At 42.9% G+C, this 25,827-nt stretch overlaps 1 protein-coding gene across 2 annotated transcripts in view; it reads right to left on the reverse strand.

Annotated features, from left to right (window-relative positions):
* The window catches only part of RYK (receptor like tyrosine kinase), a 65,293-nt gene extending 40,076 nt beyond the window's left edge, over positions 1–25,217 (reverse strand). For both annotated transcript variants that reach the window (XM_055817300.1, XM_055817299.1), the window contains exons 1-5: positions 24,773–25,217; positions 6,000–6,121; positions 4,117–4,216; positions 2,822–2,956; positions 496–552 (exon numbers count right to left, since the gene is read on the reverse strand). In XM_055817300.1, the coding sequence (XP_055673275.1) occupies positions 496–552; positions 2,822–2,956; positions 4,117–4,216; positions 6,000–6,121; positions 24,773–25,082 (724 nt within the window). In that variant the 5' untranslated portion in view covers positions 25,083–25,217. The remainder of the gene's footprint in view (positions 1–495; positions 553–2,821; positions 2,957–4,116; positions 4,217–5,999; positions 6,122–24,772) is intronic.
* Positions 25,218–25,827: the final 610 nt, after the last annotated feature.

Genomic DNA, 25,827 nt, shown 5'->3' on the forward strand with positions numbered 1-25,827 from the left:
CCCTGGAAGAGACAACAGGTGGTAGAGAGAAAACAGCAATGCGCTCCACTGCTTTCCAAAAGCGTCCTGGCAAAAACGTTTACATTTTGGAGTACTGCAGAGGCAGAGCACAGTCGGTAGTATTTTCAGCTAGAGAAGGAATGACTAAAAGGAACTACCTCATCCTATTCATTCAATACTGGCAATTTTAAAGCAGCAAATCGGACAGGTCCTAAAGTCAAGAAAATAGATCACAGTCATGTACAGAAACCAGAGCACCTACCTAAGATGTGATTAAAAAAAAAAAAGTTGTTAGGAGACTTGGAATAGGGCTTTTTCCCCTTCAATAGTATATATACCCAGTTAAAAGAATTAATTACAAACAACTCCACTAAAATACTGGGTATAGTACAGACTACCTGGGGAACATTTTCATAGGGAAAGCTGTGGAAACCGAAAGAACATCAGAAGTTTTTCATTTTTTATACCCAAAGTTGTACACTCAGAATTACTTACAGATAGCCTTGCTGCTGTTTTTATCAGATGTCGGAGATTTTGCTTCTGGTTCAAGCTCTAAACAGATCAGAGAAAACCATTAAGTCTGGTATACATTTATTACTGTAGCCCTTCACAGGAAGTCAATTGCCTTATTTATGGAAAAACAAGTCTGCTTTTCCAAATAGGTGAGCTGACTTAAAGACTACAGTTATCTCTAGATTTCCGTTTTGAATACCTAACCACTGTATAATAAAAATCACACTTAAGACACATGGGTCAGATATATTTCACCACTGACAGACATGTCCATTGAGGCCGTGCTTGAACCTACTGAATCCACCTACCTCAAAAAACCCTCCAGCTCGTCCACCAAAGCCCAAAGCAGCAGACAGCAAAAAGAGGAGATGCAGGGTATATGAGTGTATGCTAAGACACTAAACAACAAAGACCTCACAGAATCAGTTACTACAGTATAGAAAATAACTTCTTGAATGTTCAGTCAATACTACCCTGACCTTTTGGAAGAAATTCTGGCTCCAGAACTTATCCTAGGAAGAAGTTAGAGTGCTGCCATGGGCACTCTTCCTTCTCAACTGATGCTACAGTTATGAGTCTTTTGAAAGTGAAGGATGAAAAAGGTAATGCCTATTTAAATACCCATAAATATGGAACAAAAGGCATGAGGAAAATACTCAGGTTCCTGTGTGAAAGTAGTCCTTAAGGAAGATTTATCCCCCTTCTAAAGTGACCAGACTCATCGCAACCCAAAAGGAGCAGTGGGAACGCAGGCTGTGGAGTTTACTTCACATGAATCTCACTGAGGTTCACACACAGCTGAGGCACCACAGTGGACTTCTGTGGCTGTGAAGGCGCAGACCCACTTGCACAGCCCCCTTCTTGCTCCCAGCTATGAAGAACTGCCTCCTCCCCAGCACAGTCTCTTCCAACTCCTTAGTACACCCATTCAGCCTGATAAACTTGTGAAAAAAGTAATCTGGCGGAAGGGAGGGAAAAAGAAGTATCTGGGTTTTTCCTCCTTATTTTCCCCTTTTTTTAACTGTAAGAGGAACTATTATGAATGCCTTAAGCAAAACCGCTAGCAAGTTCCTGCATACTGTTAACTTATGCATTAAATGAAATCAGAAATCCTCAGATGCTCTATACCAATCAACACACATCAAAAAAAGTCATTGACATTTTTATGAACCCACAGAAACATGGTCTTTGTAGGAATCACTTCTGCATAATTTAGGAAGTGGCTCACTCACACACCCAGATAACTGTGTGGTGCCTAAGGAAACCTCTTCCGCACATTCAGCAGCACAATAAGGTATGAATGCGTAAGCAGTGCCGATTTCCCCCACTTAGAACATTTTAAAAAGTACCTAGGAAAACATGACAGTAAAAATGTCAACATTATCAGCAAGACCTCCATTTTCACTAGAGACAGACTTCAAATTCAGACTGGTCTTCCTGTACCATCCATGCATGAAACATGATTATCACATGTGCTAAAACAGCCAGGCTAGCTCTTTCACTCACACCTTGCAGAAGTTCATCCTTAGACTTCCATACCTCAGAGCAGTGACAAACCTGCCTCCAAAAAGCCAACTACTGTCCTCAAATGCTCCAAGTAAACTGAATAGAGCCAGGAGAAGCATGTAAATAGAAAGGTGGCCATCCTCAAATGCTGCCTGAGAACAGAACACCACAGCCATTTTTAAGGAGGGTACAGTTCTTGGCATTCTCCAAAATAATTTTCTTCTGATGCCTACGAAAATACTTCTAGGAAGCAGCAACAGGAGATAGCAACAATCCAGGAATAAGTTGGGCTTGCAGATTCCCAAGGCAAAACACAGAAGAGTCCATCGGGGCTTTCTTGAAGTCTGCATTAGGTATGAGGATCACTTTGTACTCCAAGTCTGAAAGACGAACACCTGCTTACATTTACTAATAGCCAATTTTTAGTTTATCACACTTTATAAACTAAGTAGATTTTGATGGTAATTCTTAGATCAATTTCAATATTCATGAGAGTGCTGCAGTTTTGAGTAAACTAGTTCCTTCCAAGCACAACAGGGAAAATGCTTTTTGCTACATATGTTAAAAGGTCAGTCAATGCAGCAGAATGCTTGGGGAATTGCTTCATCCATCAGCTTCTGCTTTTACCAAACGGCCCCATTCATCTCTGAAAGGCAAAATGTTACCTGGTTTCTTCCCATCCTTTCCGACATTTACTCTCAGGAACTGTTACTCCTGTCCTGGATCATATACCTTAACACTCCTTTTTCCTAAGATACTTCAACAGTAAAAGCTTTTTAGTATTTGAAACTTAATGTCTTACTTTTGTAGCACATTTTCCTTCGTTTGAAATTTAAAACTGTGATGTTTTTTGATGAATTAATTGTCAAGTTGAGCTGCATTAGTATTGTGACCTCAGAGTCAAGTCTGCCAGTGCAGGAGAGTTCAACACGGAACACTGCAAACAGAGAACATATCAGCATTACAATTAACTTCAAGCACTTTTCAGACATTGTGGTGAAATAACATTTAAACAATAAGAGTCTTTTCAAATTATGTTTATAATGTACATTTTTTAAGAACCTGCTATTAAGAAATGCTATTCTAGTCTTCAGTGCCTTGTCATTTCAGACAAGCATTAAAGGGCACATAGTTTAAATTAATATGAGTTATATTAAAAGTTTACAGATTACTAAAACTGTAACTGTGGATAAATGACTGTTAGTCATCCATTAGTTAGAGTGCCGTCACAAGAGAAACCTCAGTTATCACAGAAAACCAGAAAATTTAGTTTTACAGTTTTACTCATTGCTTTTTCAAGTGCTATGAAGATGAACTTTCTTCACAACCACTGGGTTTAAATATTTTGGTCTCTGCAAATCTGACTGGAATCAAAACTTAAAACTAATATGACATTATTTAGTTTCCAGTTTATATACCAGTACTATTTATGCCAACAGAGCAGACAACAAGCCTAATTCCCCAGTGCCTACTTTCACAAAGAAGTGGTACACAACCAAAACATCAATATATTTTATTGCCCCTTGAGTATCTAAAAGAGCACAAGACAGTGAGGAATCACACTTGAACAAGAATGAATTTGCACATTTTCTGAAAAAGATGCAACTGTATCCAGTATAAATTCTATGGAGGAGCTGGCATAGACACAAAATAGTTTTCTCAGTCTTAAACTTACCATAAACACTTTAATGTATTAACTCCCACCCACACATCCTGAAATGTCATCTTTATAAGCTAGAGAAATTAAAAGGTGTGGATTTTAAAATCCATGCAATTGTTGTTTATTATTGTTGAAAAGAGAATGGGAACCTTGTGTGTGCACTTACACATCAAAAATCATGTTTCCCTTCCAGGAAAATTTCTGTGCTCCAATAAACAAGGTGAAAAAATTATCATCTCAGACTAGTAGTCTCACTGTAGAATACCCTTTTAGCAATGTCGTAACTGTTGCAGAAGGCCTGTAAACATATTATGTTTACTAGAGAAAAATTATGCTCTTACACAGCACTACACACATCCTGGAAAAAACAAAGTACCACCAGAAATCAGTATTAGTATCAGCACTAGCTGTGCACTTTTGGAGGGTGGGGACTTTACCTGAAAGGCTGCGAGGAACTTCTCCTTGTAGAGAAATGTTGGCCTGGGGCATAGCCATAGCCATGGGATTATCTACCTGAAATCCCAGTTTATACTCAACCTGTAACGACAGTTGGGAGACAGAAAACACGTAAGAAATCTCTACAGTAGTAAAAACAAATGCTGCGTACCTTTTCATAATTCCTCTTGAAATTAAAGAAAAAACCTGTATCTTATTTTCAAAGAATGCTGGTGATTTTAGGTGTCCATATCCAAAGTTTCTTGTATAAAGTCTAAATATCAGACTTCTGTGACAGTTCAGTTTAAGAAATCCAAAATAGAAGCCAGTCTTGAAATCATTCTTGAAAATTTGGGGCAGAATTTAAAGTGCTGTATTAAAAAAAAAAAAAAAAAAAAAAAAAAAAAAACACCAAACAAACCCACACACCACAAACCTCACTTGCTTTAAACTTACTTGTTTGAAAGGCAGTTTGTGAAAACCATAGGAATTAAAAAAAAAAAATCTCATCCTCTAGTCAGTTTTATAAACTACACAGCCAAAATTCTTACAAAGTTTATTCAACTACAGTCAAGATTTTGTTTCCACTTAAGAAGCTGATTCTGCAAATACTCATTCAAGAAAAGTACCGGATCTATTGTCATAAGCTCCTGTTGGAAACTCATACTATCCCTCCACACTCAGTTAAAGGAATTTGGTTGGACTTTCTTTGCCCCATTAGTTTCTCCGCCACCCCTCCAACACATAATAGGATACAGTTATGTTATCAATTTATTCTTCAGTCAAGATCCCAAGGGCAGAAACATAACCCAGTTTCTGAGCTCCTATAAACTGCACTACACCCATCCTACAAAGTTAGCACAATGTCAAACAGTGCAATCACAATAATGGAATCAGGACTACAAGCTCAAAAATTCCTATTCAAAATTCACAGGCAGGCCAAAGGAAACTCAGGATAAGGACAGTGATGCAGGTAGTTCATGGCTGAAGTTGTAACAAGGAAAATCCTTCAAAGTTCTTACTCAAATGGCAAGTGACTGAACTGCCTGTGAAGGAAGAATACAGTGTCAAGTAGAAAGGGCTGGCTTACACTCTACCCAATGTCTCTGCAGGCCAAAATTCACCTCTTGTAAGAAGTTATACCTCAAAAAGAACACTGGTAGAAGGGATCTTCAGAAATTGCATTGGTGGGGTTGTTAAATATTACTGTTCCTACTGCAGTCTTTCCTACTTAAAAACAAAAGAATAACCATCCCTCAACTACTTCTTTTAAAAAAAAATAATATCTGCCAGAGACTAAACACATCAGTTCATATACAAAAATAAATTGTTAAGCAACTGGAAATCCTTCAAAATGTAAGAGCATACGCAATCTTTATGACAGCTGTTGCTGCATGCTCCAGCCATGGCGATTAAGTGAAATAAAAATCCCTTCCCATTTAACCGGGGCTCGGTAATAACATACTACACACTACTTTTATAGGTTCTTCTCGTCTCCAGACATATGTTTCTAGAAAACTCTGAAACATGATAGCCCTACATTTCATTTCCAGAGGCTTCAATTCATAGTTGCCCCTCCTGTGTGTTCAACGCACCACCAGAAGTGATTCCACTGCCAGTAGCTTGTTTGTATATACATGTAGCTTGCCAGAAGCAAGTATAAAATACTCCAAAAGTAGTGCTTAACCTTTCTAAAACAAGAAAGGAACAGTCTGGATATATATCATCTTAACTTATTGCCTGCAACCGTATATAAATAATTCTTTAGCACCTAGCATATGCTAATTTTGCAAAGAAAAAAGCCATTACATTACAATAGCGAGTATTCACTAAGCAATACAGATCATGCATCAAGTACTCAAACACAGAAGTTATACCTGCTTACCTTGGATTTAGCATGCCAGCTGAAGTGAAGATTATTGGTCTCACTGGGTATTAAGAGATTGAAGGACAATGCATAGTGATTAACCACGTCATTCCTCACATAAGACAACTCTGCATCAAGACCTGCAATGAGAAAGAAAAGAGTAAGATGAGGAAGAACAGGACCAGCAGTAACACACTGGAAGAAACAACTCTCAGTGCCACCAGCTTCACTCGCATTTGAATGTTTAAGCAAATACTTCCTCAAGTTCATAAATTCAATCGCAGGTTTGGAAATCAAGGCTCATGCGCATCAGCATTAAGCAAAGTGCTTCAAGTTCTTAGAAAGCAACAATTTCAGAGAGACGCCACAGCCTAACAAACAGGAAAAACCTGGAATGTAATGGAAGGAAATATGACTTTTCATGCAGTTCTCCAGAAGAATCATTACCGACCCTCCTGAATGCACCCCTGTCTGCTGCTGGGCATCAACAGGTCTAGTTTTGGTCTTATTTACAACTGTGTACAGTCTAAACAAATTGCTTAGGATTATCTAAGCTTGTTAATTGCAGGTAATTCTTCTTGAAATAGCTCACTTTGGAGCCTGAGTCACATAAACTTTATGGAATTGACTTCAAGGTAATATAGATCAAACAAAAAGCACGCAGTGAGAGAAGGAATGACATTTGTACACCAATATTTTGTGTCTACCCTTTGCCTTCTAAACATTTTAATAAACTTAAGAGAATTGAAAGACCCACAAAACCATTTATTACAGAGCACTTAGGTGCATTTTTGCAAGACATACTCTAATATAACAAATACTAAAGCTGCCATTATCTTTTGCAGCACACATTCCAACATCACACTAAATGCAGGGTAGGACCCTAAGGCTTGCACTGGGTGTCATCAGCAATTAGTGGTAAAGTAAGCACTACAAGTTAACCCCCTTCCTCTAAAATTAATCCCAACTCCGTATCCTCAGGACAAAACCGTACTGTATTTGTAATCAGTACCATTATTTGTTTCATACAACTTTTCCTCCGTTGCTCCCAGTTAAATGTTATCCAGGCTCAGCAATACAGCAACACACTAAGAGGACAGACACAGGTGCACACTCCAAGCAAAAGCTACACAGAGGGAACTGAGTCCAATTAAAGTATTCACAGTACAACTGGGAATGGAAATACTGGAGCTATTTTTATTATGGCTAGAAAGTCAAGAAAACTGGACAGGTAGGACTCCAAGATGACAGTATTCAAGGCATGCTGAAGTTATTCTAAGAATCTAGGGAATCATGAAAGTTTATTGGTTTGGGGTTTTTTTAAGAAAGAGACAAAAAAATATCAAAGATAACTATTGAACTGTCTGGACAATCTGCATTTGAAGGGAGAATTAACTTGAGAGAAATAATTCCTCCTGTTCGGTGCAAAAACTGGGCACAGATCAGCGCAAAGCGATAAGTGTTCTCTTATTCCACAATGTGATTTAATCCACCTTGTTTTCACAAGATATTGAAATACAGTCAAGACATTTCTCTTCACTGTCGTGGCTGTTAACCACTTTTACTCCCCACTGGCTCATTAGTGTCCTGAAACTTAATCACAACGCAAGAGTATATAACCACAGACACCGGGGAGTGGCAAGTGGGAGAACCCCAGAGACTGGATGCATAAAAGGAATCAACAGAACAGAGTAATCCCAGGAACAAATGCTCTCAAACAAGATCTTGAAATAGAAAAAGACACAGGTGATGCCTTAAGTGCTGAATGTAATCAGCCTGAGACAGTATATATAAAAAAGTTAAACCTTTCTACTCCAATTTGTCTGTTCCCACTCAATAGGTGGCAAATGCAAAAGCGTATCCACCAGCAAAATAGGAAGGAGGAACCACACGCACACACACCTTGAAACAAAATAAAACTTTAAAAAACACGTGAAACCGCAAACATCCAGAATAGCTTGCCTAGATAATTTTGGCTTGCTTATACGTGAAATCTGTCTCAGAAAACATGGAAGGAACGTGGAGAAGAGCTCACAACCATCAGACAATTACCATTAGATCCAACCAAGAAGATGGGCATAAACTTACTGAACAAAGTATTGAAATCAAACCCAGGAAGTACAAATTACTAAAAAAAAGTCAGGAGGACAAAAGGATTTGCAGGTAAAACAATGAAAGTGTAGCAAGGGAACTGCTTTTGGAATAAATAAAAACTTGTCTTGCTGATAAATGGTCACACCAGTGATTAGAGGTTGACAAAAGCAACATTTCAGAACTTGTAACACCATGAGATTTTCAAGGTGATAACCCTTGATTTAATATAAACTTTGCAAAGAAACTAGTCATAGAAATCAAATGGGTACACAGCAATAAAACTGCCTGTTATAAAAACTGGCCTTTATAAAAGTCACGTAAAATGCAATCTTAATTGAAGTTGTCAAGCATAAATATCTTGGTGTAAAATATCATCTCAAGGTGTACAAAATCCAATTACCCTACAGAAGATCAGTCAAATCTTTAAGTTTTAATAGTGTTACAACACTGAGCGATTATATAGACCACTAACGTTTTAATGCCTGTACCGTCATAAAAAACTACACATTAACAGGCGATGCTAATTATATGAATTTCAATAGCATCATGGTAAAGCAGCATGAGAATCAATGTCAAGTTTTATTGCTTAAAAAATTATGCTCTAACTAAAAGACTGGCATATAAAAATAATTTAAGAGGTTTTGTACCTCTTAACTCATAAAAAAGGCAGAATTGCCAGGCTTGGTACCCTGTTTCTACTAGAGGTCTACAGAAAACGCTCAGGGAAGAATATAAAACGAAAGTAAATACACAGTGACACTTTACCAGTAGATCCCATGTGCTTCTAGTGCTAGTTTAAGAAGCTTGTGATACAGAAATGGGCAGCATCTTCCAACAGCTTCTCACTAGATTTTTTTCTTCTATGAAATTGGACAAATGCTTTCTCAAACCCTTGAATCCGATAGACGCGTATTTGGGAAATGTCAGCATTTCAATACTGCCTGGTATTTTTTTTCATATAAGTTTATCAACAGTTAAAATACTTCCTCTGTAGCACATCTTTTCCCATCTGTGAACTACAGACAAAATTTGATGTGCCATGCACAGCTAAGAACCTCTGTCCACATTAGACAAGCAAGCTCCCATCTCCCTATCTCCAATTCATTGCAGTATGGGTTTGCTTCCAGATCATCCTTCCATCCCTCATTTTTCATCCCCTCACTGCCTCCCCCACTTCAACCTTGAATTCCTGAAGCACTTTGCCTATATACTTTATCTCGACGAGGCCAGGAAAAGACACCAAAATTGCAGTTGAACCTGCCAGTCAAAAAAAGCACCTTACCTGTGCTCCAGGCAGGCAGGCAGGCAGGCAGGCAGGATGATGTGCTCTGCCTGACACAAAGGAGCCCAGGTGCCAAGTGCCAGCGATGCTGGGAGCTGCACCATGTCCCAGCCACAAGGGTGGGCACCAGAAAGGTACGTACAGGTAGGCAAATCACACAGGGCACTGTGGCAAACAGTGGTGGAAGCCAGAGCCATAGCTCGCTCACTCAGCTGCGTGATCAGAGTATTCTTGATGCAGGCTGCTAGTGCTTTACTCGCTCCATTCCTGGGCTTCTTCCGTTTTGTAAGTCTTCTGCTTAGAGGAAGAGAAGACTTCCCTATACCCACAGAAACTGCCTGGGCAATACTGCAGCACCATGCGCACTCCAGAGCTCCACAGCGGATGGACTTCAGACTTCCACAGTTAGCAGGTTTTAGCCGAGATCAGGTATGCTTTTTTCAATGCCATGTGGGTTGCACAGTTTAAATTCTCAGCAACAAAAACAATGGCACAGCCGGCCAGGCTCCAGCACCCCTGCACTGCTGAGGACAGAGGACAAAGATACCACTGCAAACATGCCAGGCAGATCACATCCAGCACCCCTGTTCCCACAAGTTCGGATCAAGAGGACGACAATCAACCTCAGTGAAACATCAAACATGCTCAGTTACATTCACTGTCAAACAGGTTCTCTGAGGACTGGCTGTGACCTACCTCTATTCAACCAGGTATTTTGTTCCTTGTTATCTACACACTTCTAAAAAAAAAAAAAAAAAAAAAAAAAAAAACACAAAACAACCCCACAATGAAGTTGTGCCTCCTGCTTCAATTTCCAGACTGGTTAAGTGCTATTATTAGCCCTCTCCAGAGTAGACATTAGAAGTGGTTAGGGAGTTTTCAGAAAACACTATAGGCTTCATTACCATGACAGTTTAAGTCAAACTCAAAATTGCTTTAATTCTGCATTCACTATGTATTTTCCTCAGACATGCATACTTACACCTGCTTTGCAGCATTCCTTATTTAAACCTTCAGCCAGCCAAGTTCAAGAAGTCAAGCTGGCACTACGCAGGGGGAAAAAAAGCAGGGGAACACTCCTCAGTTTAACTCCCTGAATCAGTGAGGATGATGTGGAACACTCCACATGGAGGGCAAGACTGCAGCAGCACTAACTTAAATGAAGCTTATACTAAAATAGTACTGTTACCATATCCAGATAGTCTAGGCTTTAATTTAAAGCATGCTTTGGGCATAGGTGGCTTTGAAAGATGGTATCAAATTAAGCAAGTTGCTGTCAATAAACAGCCTAAACCAGTAACCTCAAATTTTTTTTACTTTTTTTTAAACATGTAAATGTCTTTCAAAGACAGTAGCAGCGTAACATGTAGCTAGCCTATGTCACAGGTTGCTGAGGAAAAGAAGGTAAGAAACAAGGTTAGTTTTCCCCGTTGTTTCAGATTTCAGGAATGCATAGTAAACTACTAAACTACTATACTAAAACCTGACTGGGGGGGGAGAATGTAATTCTGCAAGACGTTGGGTTCCTCCTAAGGTGCTGAACACTTTTGCCACTTCACACTTTAAGTTGGGCAAATACACCACCATCCTGGAACGAACCCAAATTAGTATGTAATGTTTTATGTCATATATGGAATGATCAAAGCAGAAAACAGGGGGCTCAAGAAGAAAAACACCAGTGCATTACAAACAGCTAGAGAGGACAGGCAGCTCTTCAATAGCCATTTTTGAGGCAAAGCAATAAAACAAAGAAAGGGGCAGAGAACCTTACACAGAAATATGGAAAACCTGTTGTGTTACATAAACTATAAAGGAGGAAAAGAAGTTCTTCAGAAATGCTTCTGTTGGTTTAAGCAGTATATTGGCGATCAACGATGAACAGTTTTAAAACACCGGTTGCAGTTTTGCTTTGGCAAGCCTCCTTAAACAAATCCATATGCAGACAATGCGTAACGCTAAAGGATCTAGTTTCTCATTACTTGGACTTGACTAACCTACACCAACCCGTGCGAAAACAGTAAGACCAATGCTTTGCTTTGATTTCAAGGCAAAACCGCCACCCCTTTACCCAGGCAGTCCCTAAATCTCATTATTAACTTCCACATCTTTGTATCTCCCACCATTGGGCATAAACTTCAAAGAATAACTTAAAGTTGAATACAAACAAAAAGGTAAATTTAAGCAGCACCACAGAGAAAGTCTGTCATTCTTTGCACTGTTTAACATAACAAAACATCTGAAGAAGCTCAGAAAGGAAGGAGAAAGGCTAATTTTCATTCTCAAATGCAAAAGATGGTGGGCAGCCCTTGTGTTCCTGACAAAATTGAATCATGTCAGTCTACCAGCCTAACAAAACACTTCTTTTCAAATGTCCTTGTGCAAATGCAGTCTAGCTTCAACTTTTTTTCCCCCCCCTTCCTAAGCACAATATACAAAAGAAACTTGCCTCTACCAGCATGGGAAAAATTATTCTTATGAAGCAATTCTATCCTACAACATGCACTCATAATAATACATTCTTCTTAAAGACAATGACAGTGTTTAGAAGTCTGTTACCTGGAGTTACACTTCATTACTTAATTACTTCAAATCATCATTCTGGCAGATTTTGTCTAAAATCAAGAGACAGATAATGAATGTGCAATGTAAGAGTCAGATGAGATCCCTATTAGACTAGGGCTAATATTTGTATTACAAAAATTAGTATTTCATTAAGAGCAGTCTGGTAACGATAGCTGACATAATGGACTGTCCCAGCTCCTACCCAACCCTCTGGTAGATTCCTGTCTGTGTACAGGAATGACTGAAATTAATGCCCGTTTTCTTAATAGTGTGCAATTTGAAGGAGTTTCTTCACAGGCAGCCGAGAAATCTCTGCAGTGCAAAATCAAACCACTACAGCCCTCACACAGCAAGACACTCCTGCTGACTCACAGCCACTGAAATAATTTCAGAGGTACACAGTTAAACAAGTCATTATCTGAACAAATAAAATATTTATATAAAGAAGTTTATGTGCTCCAGAGAATGATGCCTCCACTCCTCATCTGGGGTTAGCTCTCTGGCCAGACCAGAAGCTTCCACTCCAGTGTGACCATCCACATGAAAGAGTATGAACCTCAAGCTTCAAAATCTTCCCCGCCATCTACTTCCCAAGTCTGTGCAATCTACCCCACAAACACACCAGATTCTCCCAGCACAGGACTATTTACCATGTCAAAGAAAGCGCACCATAAATCTGAAACACTGACTAAATCCTAAGCTTTCCTAATTTTTGCAACAGGATCTGCAAGCACGCGCTGCAAAAATTCTAGTTTCATACCATCAGTCTAAGCACAAGGAAACATGGCTGAAGAATTAAAAATCAGCTCTTGACTACTGCAACTTTTCTTCAGGGTAAAGAGACCACCTTCCCAGAGCAAGCCACCTTAGTTTGACTAGATTTAATCAGTTCACTTCAACAATCAGCTTACACAGGGCTGAAACTACAACTGTGATGAGTTAAATGAGGAAATCAAATACAAACTGACCCACATGGATCAATTTCATTTAGAAAACAGAAAACTACTGGAAATGTAATACTAAACATCTCTGAATATATATATATACACACACAAAAGACTTTTTCTATCCTGTTTGTACATATCCAGTATATATGACAATGGAAGTGAACTTTCCTTTAATCAAACAAGTAACAGATTAGAGCCTTCTACTTCCATTTTTACTTAAGTTTTCCACAACACTCCAGCCTGCTAGTTAGAGCTGCTGGGTCAGGAATTTGGGCTGAAATATTTGCTCTTAAATACATTACAAGCCACGAGTCTCTCAAAAAGGCAACTGATGAAAAATAGCACAGGAAAAAAAGTTAAATCTTGAGGAACACAGAGATGATGAAGAAACAGCTTTTCACTCTCATAACACATGTCAAAGGATGTTGCTCAGTGTCAAGCTTGAAAGCCAAAACAGAAGGCACAAATCCATCAATACTCACTAATACACCTATTCCCCTCTGCTTGGAAACATTTCCTCCCTGATGTTGAACAGTCCCTCTGCTCACCACCCACCTCACGCTTAGGGGAGGGCAAAAAAAAAAAAAGAAAAAAAAAAACCCACAACACAAAGACAAAAGATTCTTCCATTTTGGGGGGCAACTTCCTACCTCTACATAGGAAGTTCTTCATTGCCTACATGCGTCTCTCTCACCAGAGCACTCTCCAATCCACTTCCCTAAACTTCAGTCTATGCTTTGCTAGAAAGAAGCATCTTATAACACCATAGACCTTGAAAAGAAAAGCCACATCATCGAGCGCATGGAAAACTGACTAGAAATAAAAATCACAGCTTGACACATGACCAAAGCATACGGAAACACACAAACTCTTAGTGCAATTCCACCAGCATTAGCTTGTTAACGTAACACATACTGATTGGCAACACTCCAGAATCAAATCCACTCTCACCTCCACAGAAACCTCTCCCGCCAGAGACTGATGCCTCATTGCTAATAGCACAGTTGCTTTGTTAACTCACCTAACTCTACCCAGCAGTAGCAGGGAGCATATGGACTGTGGTTATTTACACAAATGGCTTTGTTACCTGTGCAGAGTTAACTTTTCACAAGCTGGAGATGGAATGCAATACACAAGGCACTCAATTTGAGGAAATACTCAACATAACTTCAAGGCAATGACTTGGTCCTTGAAAGCCAACCAAGACTCCCTAGCAGGAAATCTTAGTAGGAAGCTTCCCAACGTCTAGCAAACAAGACTAAAAACTTGGCTGAGAGCTCTCATTATATCCTCATCAATCTTCACTGACAGATCACCCACAATTCACCTTACTGATACTGTTAAATACAATTTGCAAGTACAACACCACAGGCAAACAGGATTTTCTCACTCAAAGGCGTTTCTGAAAGTCACAGAGCAGACTTCTTCCTTTCTAAAGGAGGAGGCTTCCCCCAGGAGACGGCACTCGCTGAAGTGAAAGCATAAGGAACTCTGCAATATTTAACTCAATCCATACTAAATAGACAACAGTCATTATGAGGACGCAACTGCTTACCCTTTTGTTTGTCTCTGAACAGCAGCAACAATTACATTTCAACAGTCTGCCTGCTTATTCTTCTCTCCTTCACCTACAGAAATAATCTTCACTTTTCCGATAGGTTATAAAGACCACTGTGAAAATGCTTAGAAGATTATACTCTCCTTAATGGGGATTAAAACAGAAAGCAAACCACAAATCTTACCTCAAAGCAGAATACAAGTAAACTCTGCTCCTGAGAACACCTTCTAACTGAAATTTGCCCATTTGAAACAAACAAAAAAAAAAATCACACCAAAAAAACCTTCATAAAACTTCCCAACAAAACCAGCAGTCACTTTGCTATTAATAGCCAGAAAAATGCATGTAAGTTACTTGAAGAGCTGATGCCAACGGAAGGATGCAGCAGAGATGCACAAGGCATACATGAAGGTAGAAGAAAATTAGTGCCAGTGACCTGAACAGCAAGCAAGGGGAAATGGGACAGATGGGATAGGAATGGTGCAAATACAGGATTGGAGGCAACTGAGAGGGAAATCTATAATATAAAAAAAATTAAAACGAAATAAAACTAATTATAATGACCAAATTAAACAACTTTATTCTTAGTACACAGAATATTTATGAAATAAAAATTTAATTTATGAGTAATGGTAAATGGTAAATTTAACTTACCAGTAATGCAAATGTCTCAATTATTGTAACAAAGTTTGATGCATCTTTTGAATTAGAATGAAAGTAAACACTGAGAATACAAAGCAAAAAGAAAAGTTCCATCCACACGAACAGCAGTTGCCCAAGAGCACACATCTCAAAATAAAGTAACTTCAGACCAAAACCTCACAAAGGTTTTGAACTGAACTACTGTAATCTTCCGAGCCAAAACTCAATCACCTAACAAAGGCATCAAACCTCATTTGGACTCATGAATAATATGCATTTGCTGTATTTTAGTGTCACCTACTCGCAGAAGTTGTGCCACTTCATTTTCTTTAATTTCTTTTTTTCCCCCCAGTTATAGTAAAGCACCCATGCGTAGATTCAGTTATCCCTGTCAGCAAGACGATAAGGTACAACAGCCTAAGTCACTTTTAGAACGGTGTCCCTGCCAATGGCCATGACTATTTCTGTAACAAGTACCCAACTGAGTACAAATTAAAAAAACAAAAGTTTTTTTAGAAGACACACACCCCGCTCTCTGTAAGAGACTGCCCACCTGCGAGACCCACCACTGACACAGCAGATGTTTATCTCAGCATTGTTACAGCAGGAAGCCAACACCACTGCCAGAGCAGAGGTTTATCTCAACCATGTTATGGCAGGAAACCCACCGACTGACCACAGAGCAACTGGTGGAGCTAATAATGAGAAATTTAATCAAATGCTTGCACATGCACCCAGACAAGGGGCCTGGAGACCCCCCGAGGACCACCTGAGGTACTGGCCATGCATACCACTGCCAGGTGGAAGGTGTGGATAAGCAGAACAGCTTGGGACAACCCTATAAAAGAATGGAATCAACCAACATCAGATGGAACATTCCCCCACCAGACGTGGAAATGAATCAGGCTGTCGGGATGCTGCACCTCCAGGGTGGTAGCTATTGCTGTGAACTTCCTTCATTCTTTCCTCTTTTTTTCCTTCCTTTTTCTCTTTGTGTCTTGCTTTCTCCTTTGCATTTGCAAACCTGTTGTCAGGCAAATAAAGTTCCCTGGCGCTTGACTCCATTTTGAGTCTTAATTCTGTTCCCAAGAACACAAGCAAAACCTCGCCCAGGTCTTGGACCGGCACGCGACGCTCCCTCAATGTACCAGACCTCTCAGTCTCGAAACTCATGATTCCAGTTCTGTGACCGACGGGACTGCTGAAGGGATAATGCACCCTTCGCATCTGTTGAGACACTTTGGTGCAAACAATTAGTTTCACTAATTCTTTAATGCAAAACCAAGTTCCACACAAACTAAAATAGGTCTGTTCACTTCTATGGCAATCTCTTTACACAGTAAAGCCACGGAGCTTAATATTTTTCTTTTATTAGGAAGTATTCTACAAGGCCATCAATTAACTTCATAAAGGCTAAAACAGTTTTGAGAGGATAACCATCTTTATCAACCTGCTCAGCTTCACTGGTACCACTGGCATTACGTATTCTGAGCGGCTGCAGCTTTTCAAGCCTACTAAGCAGCAGCTCCAATGCTTACATTACTGCTCTTATCTTTCCCAAGCAACATGGTGAAATCAATATACTGGTTAATTTAATTACGGCTATTCAAGACTCGGTAAGTGGCATTGAAATTCTAAAGCATCACATTAGTTTCATGCTGTTGCTTCTGCTCCCAGATCTCCAAAGCAGTCAGTGCAAATATGTGAGTTATCCGCTTGAAAGAAGGACAAAGGCAGAGATGGAAGAGAAATAATGCGTTTGAAGCCTCTACCATCACGCCCTTTGTACCGCCACAAGGCATTTTCAGAGAGTGTTAGCATTCATTCTTACATGGGATCTGCTGGCGCTGCTGCCATTCGGAGGGGGTGGGGGAAGGAAAAAACCCTCAATTCATCAGGCACAACTCATTAAATGCACTTCACCCTTTACACACTCCCTGCTTTCACAGTTGAGACCTCAAGTACAATTTTAATACTGCACACTAAGTTACTGTAGGAACAGCCTCTAACTAAAGACCCTTCCGCTGCAAGAAAAGTAGGAGCCTCAGCGATCTTTTGAGTCTGGATAGTTTTGTGTAGGAATTGGTCATCAAGCAATCCCATCTTGCTAGAGCTCAGAACAACTGTGAACCACAATACATTTGGAATTTGTCTAATTAATTCAGCTTCTCCAGTATCCAAACACTGAATAGCAGAAGGGGAGGAGAAAAACACAAAACTTCCCCCACATACTTCACCTTTTAAAGTACCCACACAGCAGAGTGTACAGTATTGTTGCCGCCACAGCCCCCACTCCAAGGAAAACTCCACCCTGGGATTTTTCATGCCTGTGAGCATGATCCTTATCTCTCGTGTTTCCCTCAGCCCAGGTAGTGCTTAGGAGCAGTTTCAGACCCTGCCTTCCTCCCAGTACTGGTGAGCCTTCTCTTGCTGGCTTTTTTCATGCATGCAGGAAGCTCTGTACCTCCATTTCCTCTCTCTTGCTCCTATTCTGTCCACGCACAGGAGGGGGAAAGAGCATGTATTCAAAGAGGCCAAACAATCGACAGTGATAAATAAGATGCCACCAAACAGAACACAGGTACACAGGTGTAAAATCACAGCAATGAGAAATGCAGCTTTGGGATTCCCCTCCTCTCCATCAGGGCAGCCTCTAGTCTCAGAGGTCAGATTTCTTCCAAGTTCCTGACACACAAACGTTACAAGAGCCACAAACATTTATCGCCAGACAGACCTTGGCCTCTCGGGAGCCGAAATGGCTGCTTCCTCCCAGGCCTGAGTGCAGAGAGCTGCAAGAGGAAGCCAAGCCGCCTGCTGCCCATGCAGTCCCTCCTGAACCGCCAATCTGCAGAAGCAAACTGTTTTCTCCGGGTAGGGTTCAGACAGAGCCCCCAGCATTTTCAAATCCCAGCACAAACTGGTGTGACAGAACAGCCACAGAAATCAACTACCCATCTCAGCAATGCTGAGCAGATCAACACACACAAGGACTAAAGTATTTCCCAGACTTCCCTCTCAATGGCAGTCACACAGAAGTTATTTGAAAGCAATCCTAACCCAGGCTAGAAGCTGCCTCCACTGGTATCACTCCCAATGGCCTTCCACAGGCTGTTTCAAACTTCTAGAAGCATGTTCTTCTGCCAGTTTGCAAGCATTACAAATATTGCAGTGGGTTTGTATGTCTGCACCCGTCTCCAAAGGAACGGCTATCCACATGCCATTTGAACTTTGCAAATTAAAAGTGAGGTCATAGAATGCAAAAGGGCAGAGGAACCCCAAATGCAGCTTGTTCTCATAAACCTCAAAACAATATTGACATGAACCATGGTACTCTAAACCAGACGGACAAGCATCCAAGCATCCTGAAAAGCTCCAAAACAAAAACAGATTGCTCAACAACATGATGCAAAGAACTTGTCACAACGTGCTGCAGCTAGCAAGCAGCCAGATGTTGCTGCATGCGCCCTCCAAATGCTTCTATTCCTCCAAAGCAAACTCAAGGGACATTCGCCTGCAATACTAAAAAGCCCATCTAAAAACCACCAGTCATGGACAATCATTAGGCTAAAGGGCTTTACAGGGCAAGGTAATAAAATAATTATCCTAAAAAGAGCACTTCCACTTAAGTGGAACGAATCAGAGTATTTTCAGGCCATCATCAGAAATTCAGTTCTGTTACAGTGCATGGCATCTGTCAAAATTAGAAGCTTGCTTTCCATCCAGCATTGCAGGCCTATGGTATGCTTTAATTTTAAGTCCCTTTCAAATGGTAAAATGAAGCATCAACATGCAGGTTTTTGCACTTCTGCAAAGACAGGCGTGTGGACCATAATGCTTATTTTTGCATACAACATGCCAACAGCTACTGTTCTTCAGAGTCAAGCACTTAAAAGCTAGAAAATCAGTATTTAAGAACACGTATACAACAGAACCAGATTCTGAACTGTCAGTCACATACCACACAGACACTTGCTTCAAGACCTTAGGGTACACAAACATTTGCTTCTTAGTGGACATTCATCTTCCTGCAATTACACAGAGGCTCTTTGCTGTATTTTTTCTGGCCTAAAGAGGCACCATGTACAACCCCCTGTAACTTACTCATCTCATGTGGAAATTTATCTTGGGTGCTGCTAACAAAACTCGCTCGGAACACAGCACTAGCTCACTGATGGTGCTCTGCATTGTGATGCTCTCAAAGACAGACATGAGTAGGCTTTTAACATGGCTCTGAAGCATTTCAAGAATCAGAAGAAAGAAATACTTCAACCTTTCAATAATTTGAACATCAAGCTCACCCCTGCAAACTGATTTTCAGCTCCCTTTCATAACAGGGACAACTAACCATGCAACAGACAAAGGAAAAAGAGGATTTCCAGTCACTATAAACTCAGTGCAAGTAACATAAAGCACTTCTGACGTGAACTCCTGTTGGTAACTCCTCAAAATAGTGATATTAAGAAAGCTGTTTCACAGTGTAAACTGAAAACATCCTAATTAAGATCAACTGCTGCAATAAGTAGACCTTTAGCCTCCATCTAAAATATCCAAAACTGCATTTTGCCTGTAATCCACCAAGGCTCTGCTCAGTCCTTCTGAAAGCACACCTGGAGTACTGGCTCCAGTGCTGCGTTTTCCAATACAAGAGACATGGAACTACTGGGGAGAATCCAGCAAAGGACCACAAAGACTATTAAAGGGACTGGAGCATCTCTCCTATGAGAAGAGGCTCAGAAAGCTGAGGCTGTTCAGCCTGAAGAAGAGATGGCTCAGGGGGATCTCATCAATGCATATAAATACCTGAAGGTGTGTATACAAAGATGACAAATCCAGGCTCTTCTCAGCAGTGCCCAGTGACAAGACCAGTGACAGGCTACAAACTGGAACACAGGAGGGTCTGTCTGAACATCAGGAAAAACTCATACTGTGAGGGTGACCAAGCACTAGCTCAGGTTGCCCGCTGAGGTGGTGGAGTCTCCATCCTTGGAGATCTTCAAAAGCTTCTAGACACAGTGCTAGACAACCAGCTGTAGGTGGTCCTGCTTGAGCAGGGGGTTGGGCCAGAGGACCTCCAGAGGTCCCTGCCAGCCCCAACCATTCTGTAAGTCAGCAGTACAATTTAAAAACAAAACCCCAATCCTCTGTTCTAATAGGTTTTGCATCAGGTTCACATCTTACAATCAGACAACTCATTTTAGTAAGCTGCACACTGGCTTCAAGTGAAATTCTAGGACACCTAAGAAGTCATCACATAAATGTTAAATCTGTAATTAAGCAAGATGCAAATATAAAACCAACAGAAGACAGCATTCAATACGTTTACTCAGAAGAAACTAGGCCAAAGAATACTAAGTTTGCCAACTCAATGCAAACATCCTAGGACTTCTGACTCTCCCACAATACTAATTTACCCCACCCACCACCATCCCAATATGTATGCATTATGACAGCCCTTAGTTACATGTTAACATGGTATCTTTTCCCCCCATGGGACCAAAGTCTCATTTAGCATTCAAGCTAGACCTGTCTCTAAAAAGAGCCAGAGCCACATGATGAGGAAGGCTATCCACAAGACCAATTTCACACCTGAAAGGTATGTAGTCCAAGGAAAAAAAAAAAAAAAGCCTTGCAAGAACAGAAAGGATTGTCCTTGCTGCTTAAGCATCTTGTTGCTGCTGTAAACAATTATGTGCTATCTCATGAATGCTACAACAGAACTGCCTGCAATGCAAGAAAAACCTGTTTAAGCCAAGTTTTCCCATGCAGCTGTTGATTCTGGTCCTTGTACTCAGAGGGTATAACCCAGGTCTTCCTGTGAGGCTAAGCTGCAGAACGGCCGGCAACTCACAGCTGAAGGTCTAGGAGATACACCGTGAATGCATGAAGCTAAATAATGCTATGTACTTTAAATAGACCAGATCAAATCCTTAATTATTAAAAGCTAGCTACCTAATCTTAATGGCTATTTTTTACTTTTTTCTCCAAACCTTAACTCATTACCTGCAAAGCAGGGATACACATGCCTTTATATCACAGGATCCTGTGAAAAGCCACTCAGTGGAGCATTTCAACATTATAGACAAACACCATGTTCTGATTTCACAGGAAAATCTAAATGGAAGTCACTAAATCAAGTACAGACCTTCTACTAAGTAATTCATCACCAATTTAACACCACCTGCCCTGCATGCTTAGCATCACAGGAAGGTCACTGGAAAACCATGATACGATCACAGGTGGCTTTATCATGTCTATATAGTTATGACTCTGTAAGACCAACACTACTTTCTTCACGTTTATGTGCAGGCCCAGAAGAGGTTCTCCATATGAACCAGCTCCAAAAAGCTATGGATCGCAGCGCTGTGTTTACAGACACCCCTAAAACGGGTTGCAGTGCTCGGGATGTCTCTCCCCAGCAAGGTAACCTTCCTCCTCCCCGACTCTCCATCACTCTGTACCTCACCTCTACTCTCACTCAAGCACCTCTGGCTCCTGCTACCATCGCTGAAGTCATTTCAACCAAGTCCCCTTGACTAACTCCTCTCTTTCTATCTCCATCCCTTCTATCGCTGAAACCTGCCTGGTGCAAGTGGAATCTAACACATTCAAGTATGTGAAAGCCACAATTATTTTTTCCCCCCAAAGGCTTATAGTTTGGATGGCTGTGAACATTTTCCACAGGAACAGCAAGAGAGATTGCTGACGGAGACACCATCTGCCTGCCATATAGCAAGTCCTGCTTTCAGACCATGAGAACTCTGTAGCTTTTCAAGATACAAATCCATCTCACACAACAAGACAAGCCAGTTTACTCTAGTTTTCTTCTCTGTAAAGTTCTGAAGGTTTCAAAACAATTCCTCCTAAGGCAGACACATGGTCAGAATCACATAGCCTAACGGTGGAAGCTTGGCATAAGCATACAGAAAAGCAGCGGGCAGTTTTCACTATAAATCATAGTATCTGTCCTGCCTCCATGCCACAGAAACAACAGCAGCCACAAATAATCTTAAACAAGTCACTATTTCATTTACAAGAGCCACAACCTAATTAAAAACACAGACCACGGTTCCATAAGACACTGAACTCTGGTTTTGAGGAAAGCAGTACTGCTATGCTCCACTGAACTGGTTCAGCCTCACTGGTGGAGAGACCACACGTGGGTACAGCCCTGCAGACCCTGCCCCAGACCCTGTGGATGCTCCAGTTTTGCATGGAGAACACCACTGCATCACTGTCTATGGCCGATTCAGCAGACTCACCATTGTGCGCTTACATTTGTTCCAAATCAAATTTGTGACCTAAAGATGTATGGGGACAATATTAAGAAGCAGGAAGACACACCACAGGCTGTAGTAACTCCATGTAACATTTGGGTTTCCAAGCACTTCAGAAAGTCTTAAGTATTTTCTGTTCAACCACAGCAAGACAGTAGCCGTGAAAGAAATGAGCTTCTATGTTTATATTAGCAGCTTCGCTGAACCTAACAGTTGGCTTCACAAGCAACGTCATTTTCCTATCTGCTGTGAATGTCTACCCTAGCATCCCCTGAACCATGGCTTTTTTCAAATGAGTTACAGAAGCTGAATCATCTCCCTGCTCTTCAAAAGTTCACACACACCGATAGGATCACTTAAACCATTAACTTGCTCGTACATAAACACAGTTCAGATACTACAAAACTGAACATTTTAAAATAGCTTGTTTTGTTTTCAGAACTGGGAAGAACTGGAATAAACCTGTCTGTCCCTTTGGACTTTCTTCTGCCAGAGGAATACATAAAGCAAGCTGAGATTTGATTGCCTGTGCCTAGATGCCTCGCCAAACTACACCTTACCCACAACAGCTAGTACGTGTAAATACCCCTAAAATTCAATTTCATGCCAATGACGCAAGGTGGATCCTAAAAGTTTAGTTTAAGACATACTGGTAGTGATCTGAATCCCACCAACTGAAAAAAAATGCCAGTTTATCTCCACATTAGACTCCAGTTTATCCACAAGCCTTTGGAGTCGCAGAAGCAAGAACAGATCATTAAGCATCAGATACTTAAAAGCAATATAAAACAGCTCCAGACAGCTTGAATAATAAGTTACTTCAACCCACACTGGCAATAGACACCCATAAGGGAGGTCACGGGATGTAATTTAACTTCAAAAGTAATAGTAACAACAGATCTTCCCTCCTCAATTGTTACTTCATGATGAATAATTATGCTAGTGGATCATGGAAGTCTGAGCAAATCCAACTAACACAGATTTCAGGTGCTAGAGTCGGGATAGCTCAAACTTTACCGTTCACTACATTCAAGATGAAATACTTGTTTAGAAAATCGCCTAAACAGCAAGCCTGACATTTTTATCCTCTATCTGTAACAGAGCATCTGGCAGCAAGCACATGCAATGTAAAAATGACGGCAGCAGAACGCTAATCACCAGAGCAAGCCATAAGGGAAAGAATGTTTACGGTGTTATTAAATCCCTAGGTCCCCTGACTTTGGTCAGCTACGTGCTTACAGAGTTCAACTTAACTGGTGATATTTTTGTCTATTTGGTGCAAATAAAGTCTTTCACTGCTCATTTTTCAGTTTATGGAAACACAGGACACTTGCTGAAAAACAAATCACTGGGGATACCAACATATTTGTTTTGAGACTCCAGTCACCAACTCTAAATAAGAGCCTAACCAAGCCAAAGCCTACAGAAAGCAAATCTTTCTTTAAAATCAGAGACTCTCCAAGCACAAAACTACTGCGAAAGCCTTCTGCAGCGGGCCAGATGGGGGACTTCATGAACTGCCTCCAAGTACTTGCGCAGCAATTGTCAGCCTGCCTAGAAATTAAGATTCCTTTCACACACACACCCCGAATTATTGCCAGGTCTCCTCTCTGCCCTCTGAGTGTCACTTGCCTCGCTAATTAAATCACAGGCCTGAACTCACCTCTTCCAGGGCTTACCCTGCTCCCACGGGGCACCATCCCCAGTCACCTGAACCTAGGGAACCCCCCACCATCAGGGTAAAGCCCAGGGCTCTTTTCTCCCCCCAACCACACACACACAAGGCAGCACAGAAGCTCTCCTGAGCCCTCAGACGCCTCCATTCTCCCCATGGCCCTCTGCTCCCCCAGCCCTACAGAAACCCACCTGGATCCCCAGATTCACCCAACCCCACTCCAGTCCCGCGGCCCCCCATCCTCTCCTGAACCCCAGGGCCTTCGTCCCCACTCACAGCCCTCTCCATCGTCCCCTGCACCCCAGACCTGCCACCCTTGCGGCAGTCCCACAGACTTCCCCATTCCTCTTGGAACGCCACAGCCACTACCCCTACCCTCCACTCCCACTGGCCCCAAGCCATCCCCACCACAGCCCCACAGACCCCCCATTCCCTTCCAGACCCCCCATCCCCTTCCAGACCCCTAAACCCCACAGAACTTCCCTCATCGCCTCCTGAGCGCCCTGACCCCCAACACCACCCATCCCCAGACCCCCCATCCCCTTCCAGACCCCCAAACTCCACAGCACTCCCCTCATCGCCTTCTGGGCACCCCGACCCCCAACAGCACCTCAGCCCCACAGACAGCCCCGCAAGCCCCCGGCCCCACAGGCCGCCCCCCCCGGCCCCCACCCCGCAGACCGCCCCGCCGCCGGCCCCAGCCCACCTCCCCGCCGGGCCCGGCGCGACCGCGGCCCCGGCCCCGGCCCGCACTCACCGATCAGCCGGCGCACCTCCTCCTCGCTCAGGTAGAGGCTGAGGCTGGGCCCGGGGCCGGCGGGGGGCCAGTCCGGGGGCCCCGCGGCGTGCGGGCCGGAGCTGGGGCCGGCCTGGCCCTCGGCGCCGGCGGGCAGCAGCAGCAGCAGCGGCAGCAGGCGGAGGAGATGGCGGCGCGGGCCCCGCACCCGGCACCACCACGACGACGGCGGCCGCCGCCGCCGCCGCCGCCTCCCCGCGCCCGCCTCCCCCGGCGCCGAAAGGGGCCGGCCCCGCCGCCGGCGGCCCCCGCCCCGGCGCCCCGGCACCATCGCTCCGCGGGGAGGCAGGCAGGCAGGCAGGCAGGGCCGGCGGTGGGGGGGGGGGAAGGCCGGGAGGGGACCCCCCCCGCCCCGCCGAACCCCTCACACGCCGCGGCCGCCAGCCCCCGCCCCGCCGCTCATGGCTGCGCGCGCCCGACGCCGCCGCTGGCGCCGCGCGCGCCCCGCCCCCGCGCACGCCCCCGCGCACGCGCACGGCGCGGCCACCGGCAGCCCCGCGGCCTCCTGAGGGGAGGGGGCGAGCGGGGGGAGCGCCGCGGCCCGGCAGCGCGCCCTCCGCCTCCTCCGCCTGCTCCGCCTGGGCTGCCGGCTCCTCGGGCCCTGCCCTCCAGCCCCCCGGCCTGCCTGGCCACCTGCCGGCTGGGCCCGGGCGGCTCCTCCACACGGCGGGGAGCGCTCGGCCAAAACATCCCGGCGGAAGATCTCCTGAAGTCACTGACCGGAAAGTTACCCAGCTGGAAATACCTCCGGAATACCAGCGCTTTAGTTTAAGAAAATTTCCTTTTTTGGTGCTTGTTTTTAAGGCTCAGTGTAGCGATGTTGTGTTTAATGCTCTAATCTGCTTTTTGCTTGTCTTTGGGCGCTCGGGCAGCAGCAGCGTTGCCGAGGGCTGTGCCGGAGGAGGGCCCTGGGCCCGCCAAGGATGGGTATGGCCTCCCAGCCAAGCCCCTGCTGCTGCAGGGGTCCCAGAGTAAAACCCAAACTATAAACACGTCTGCTGTTCCGTACCAAGTGC

The sequence above is a fragment of the Falco peregrinus genome, chromosome 12 (assembly GCF_023634155.1).
Source record: "Falco peregrinus isolate bFalPer1 chromosome 12, bFalPer1.pri, whole genome shotgun sequence".
Taxonomy (NCBI): domain Eukaryota; kingdom Metazoa; phylum Chordata; class Aves; order Falconiformes; family Falconidae; genus Falco; species Falco peregrinus.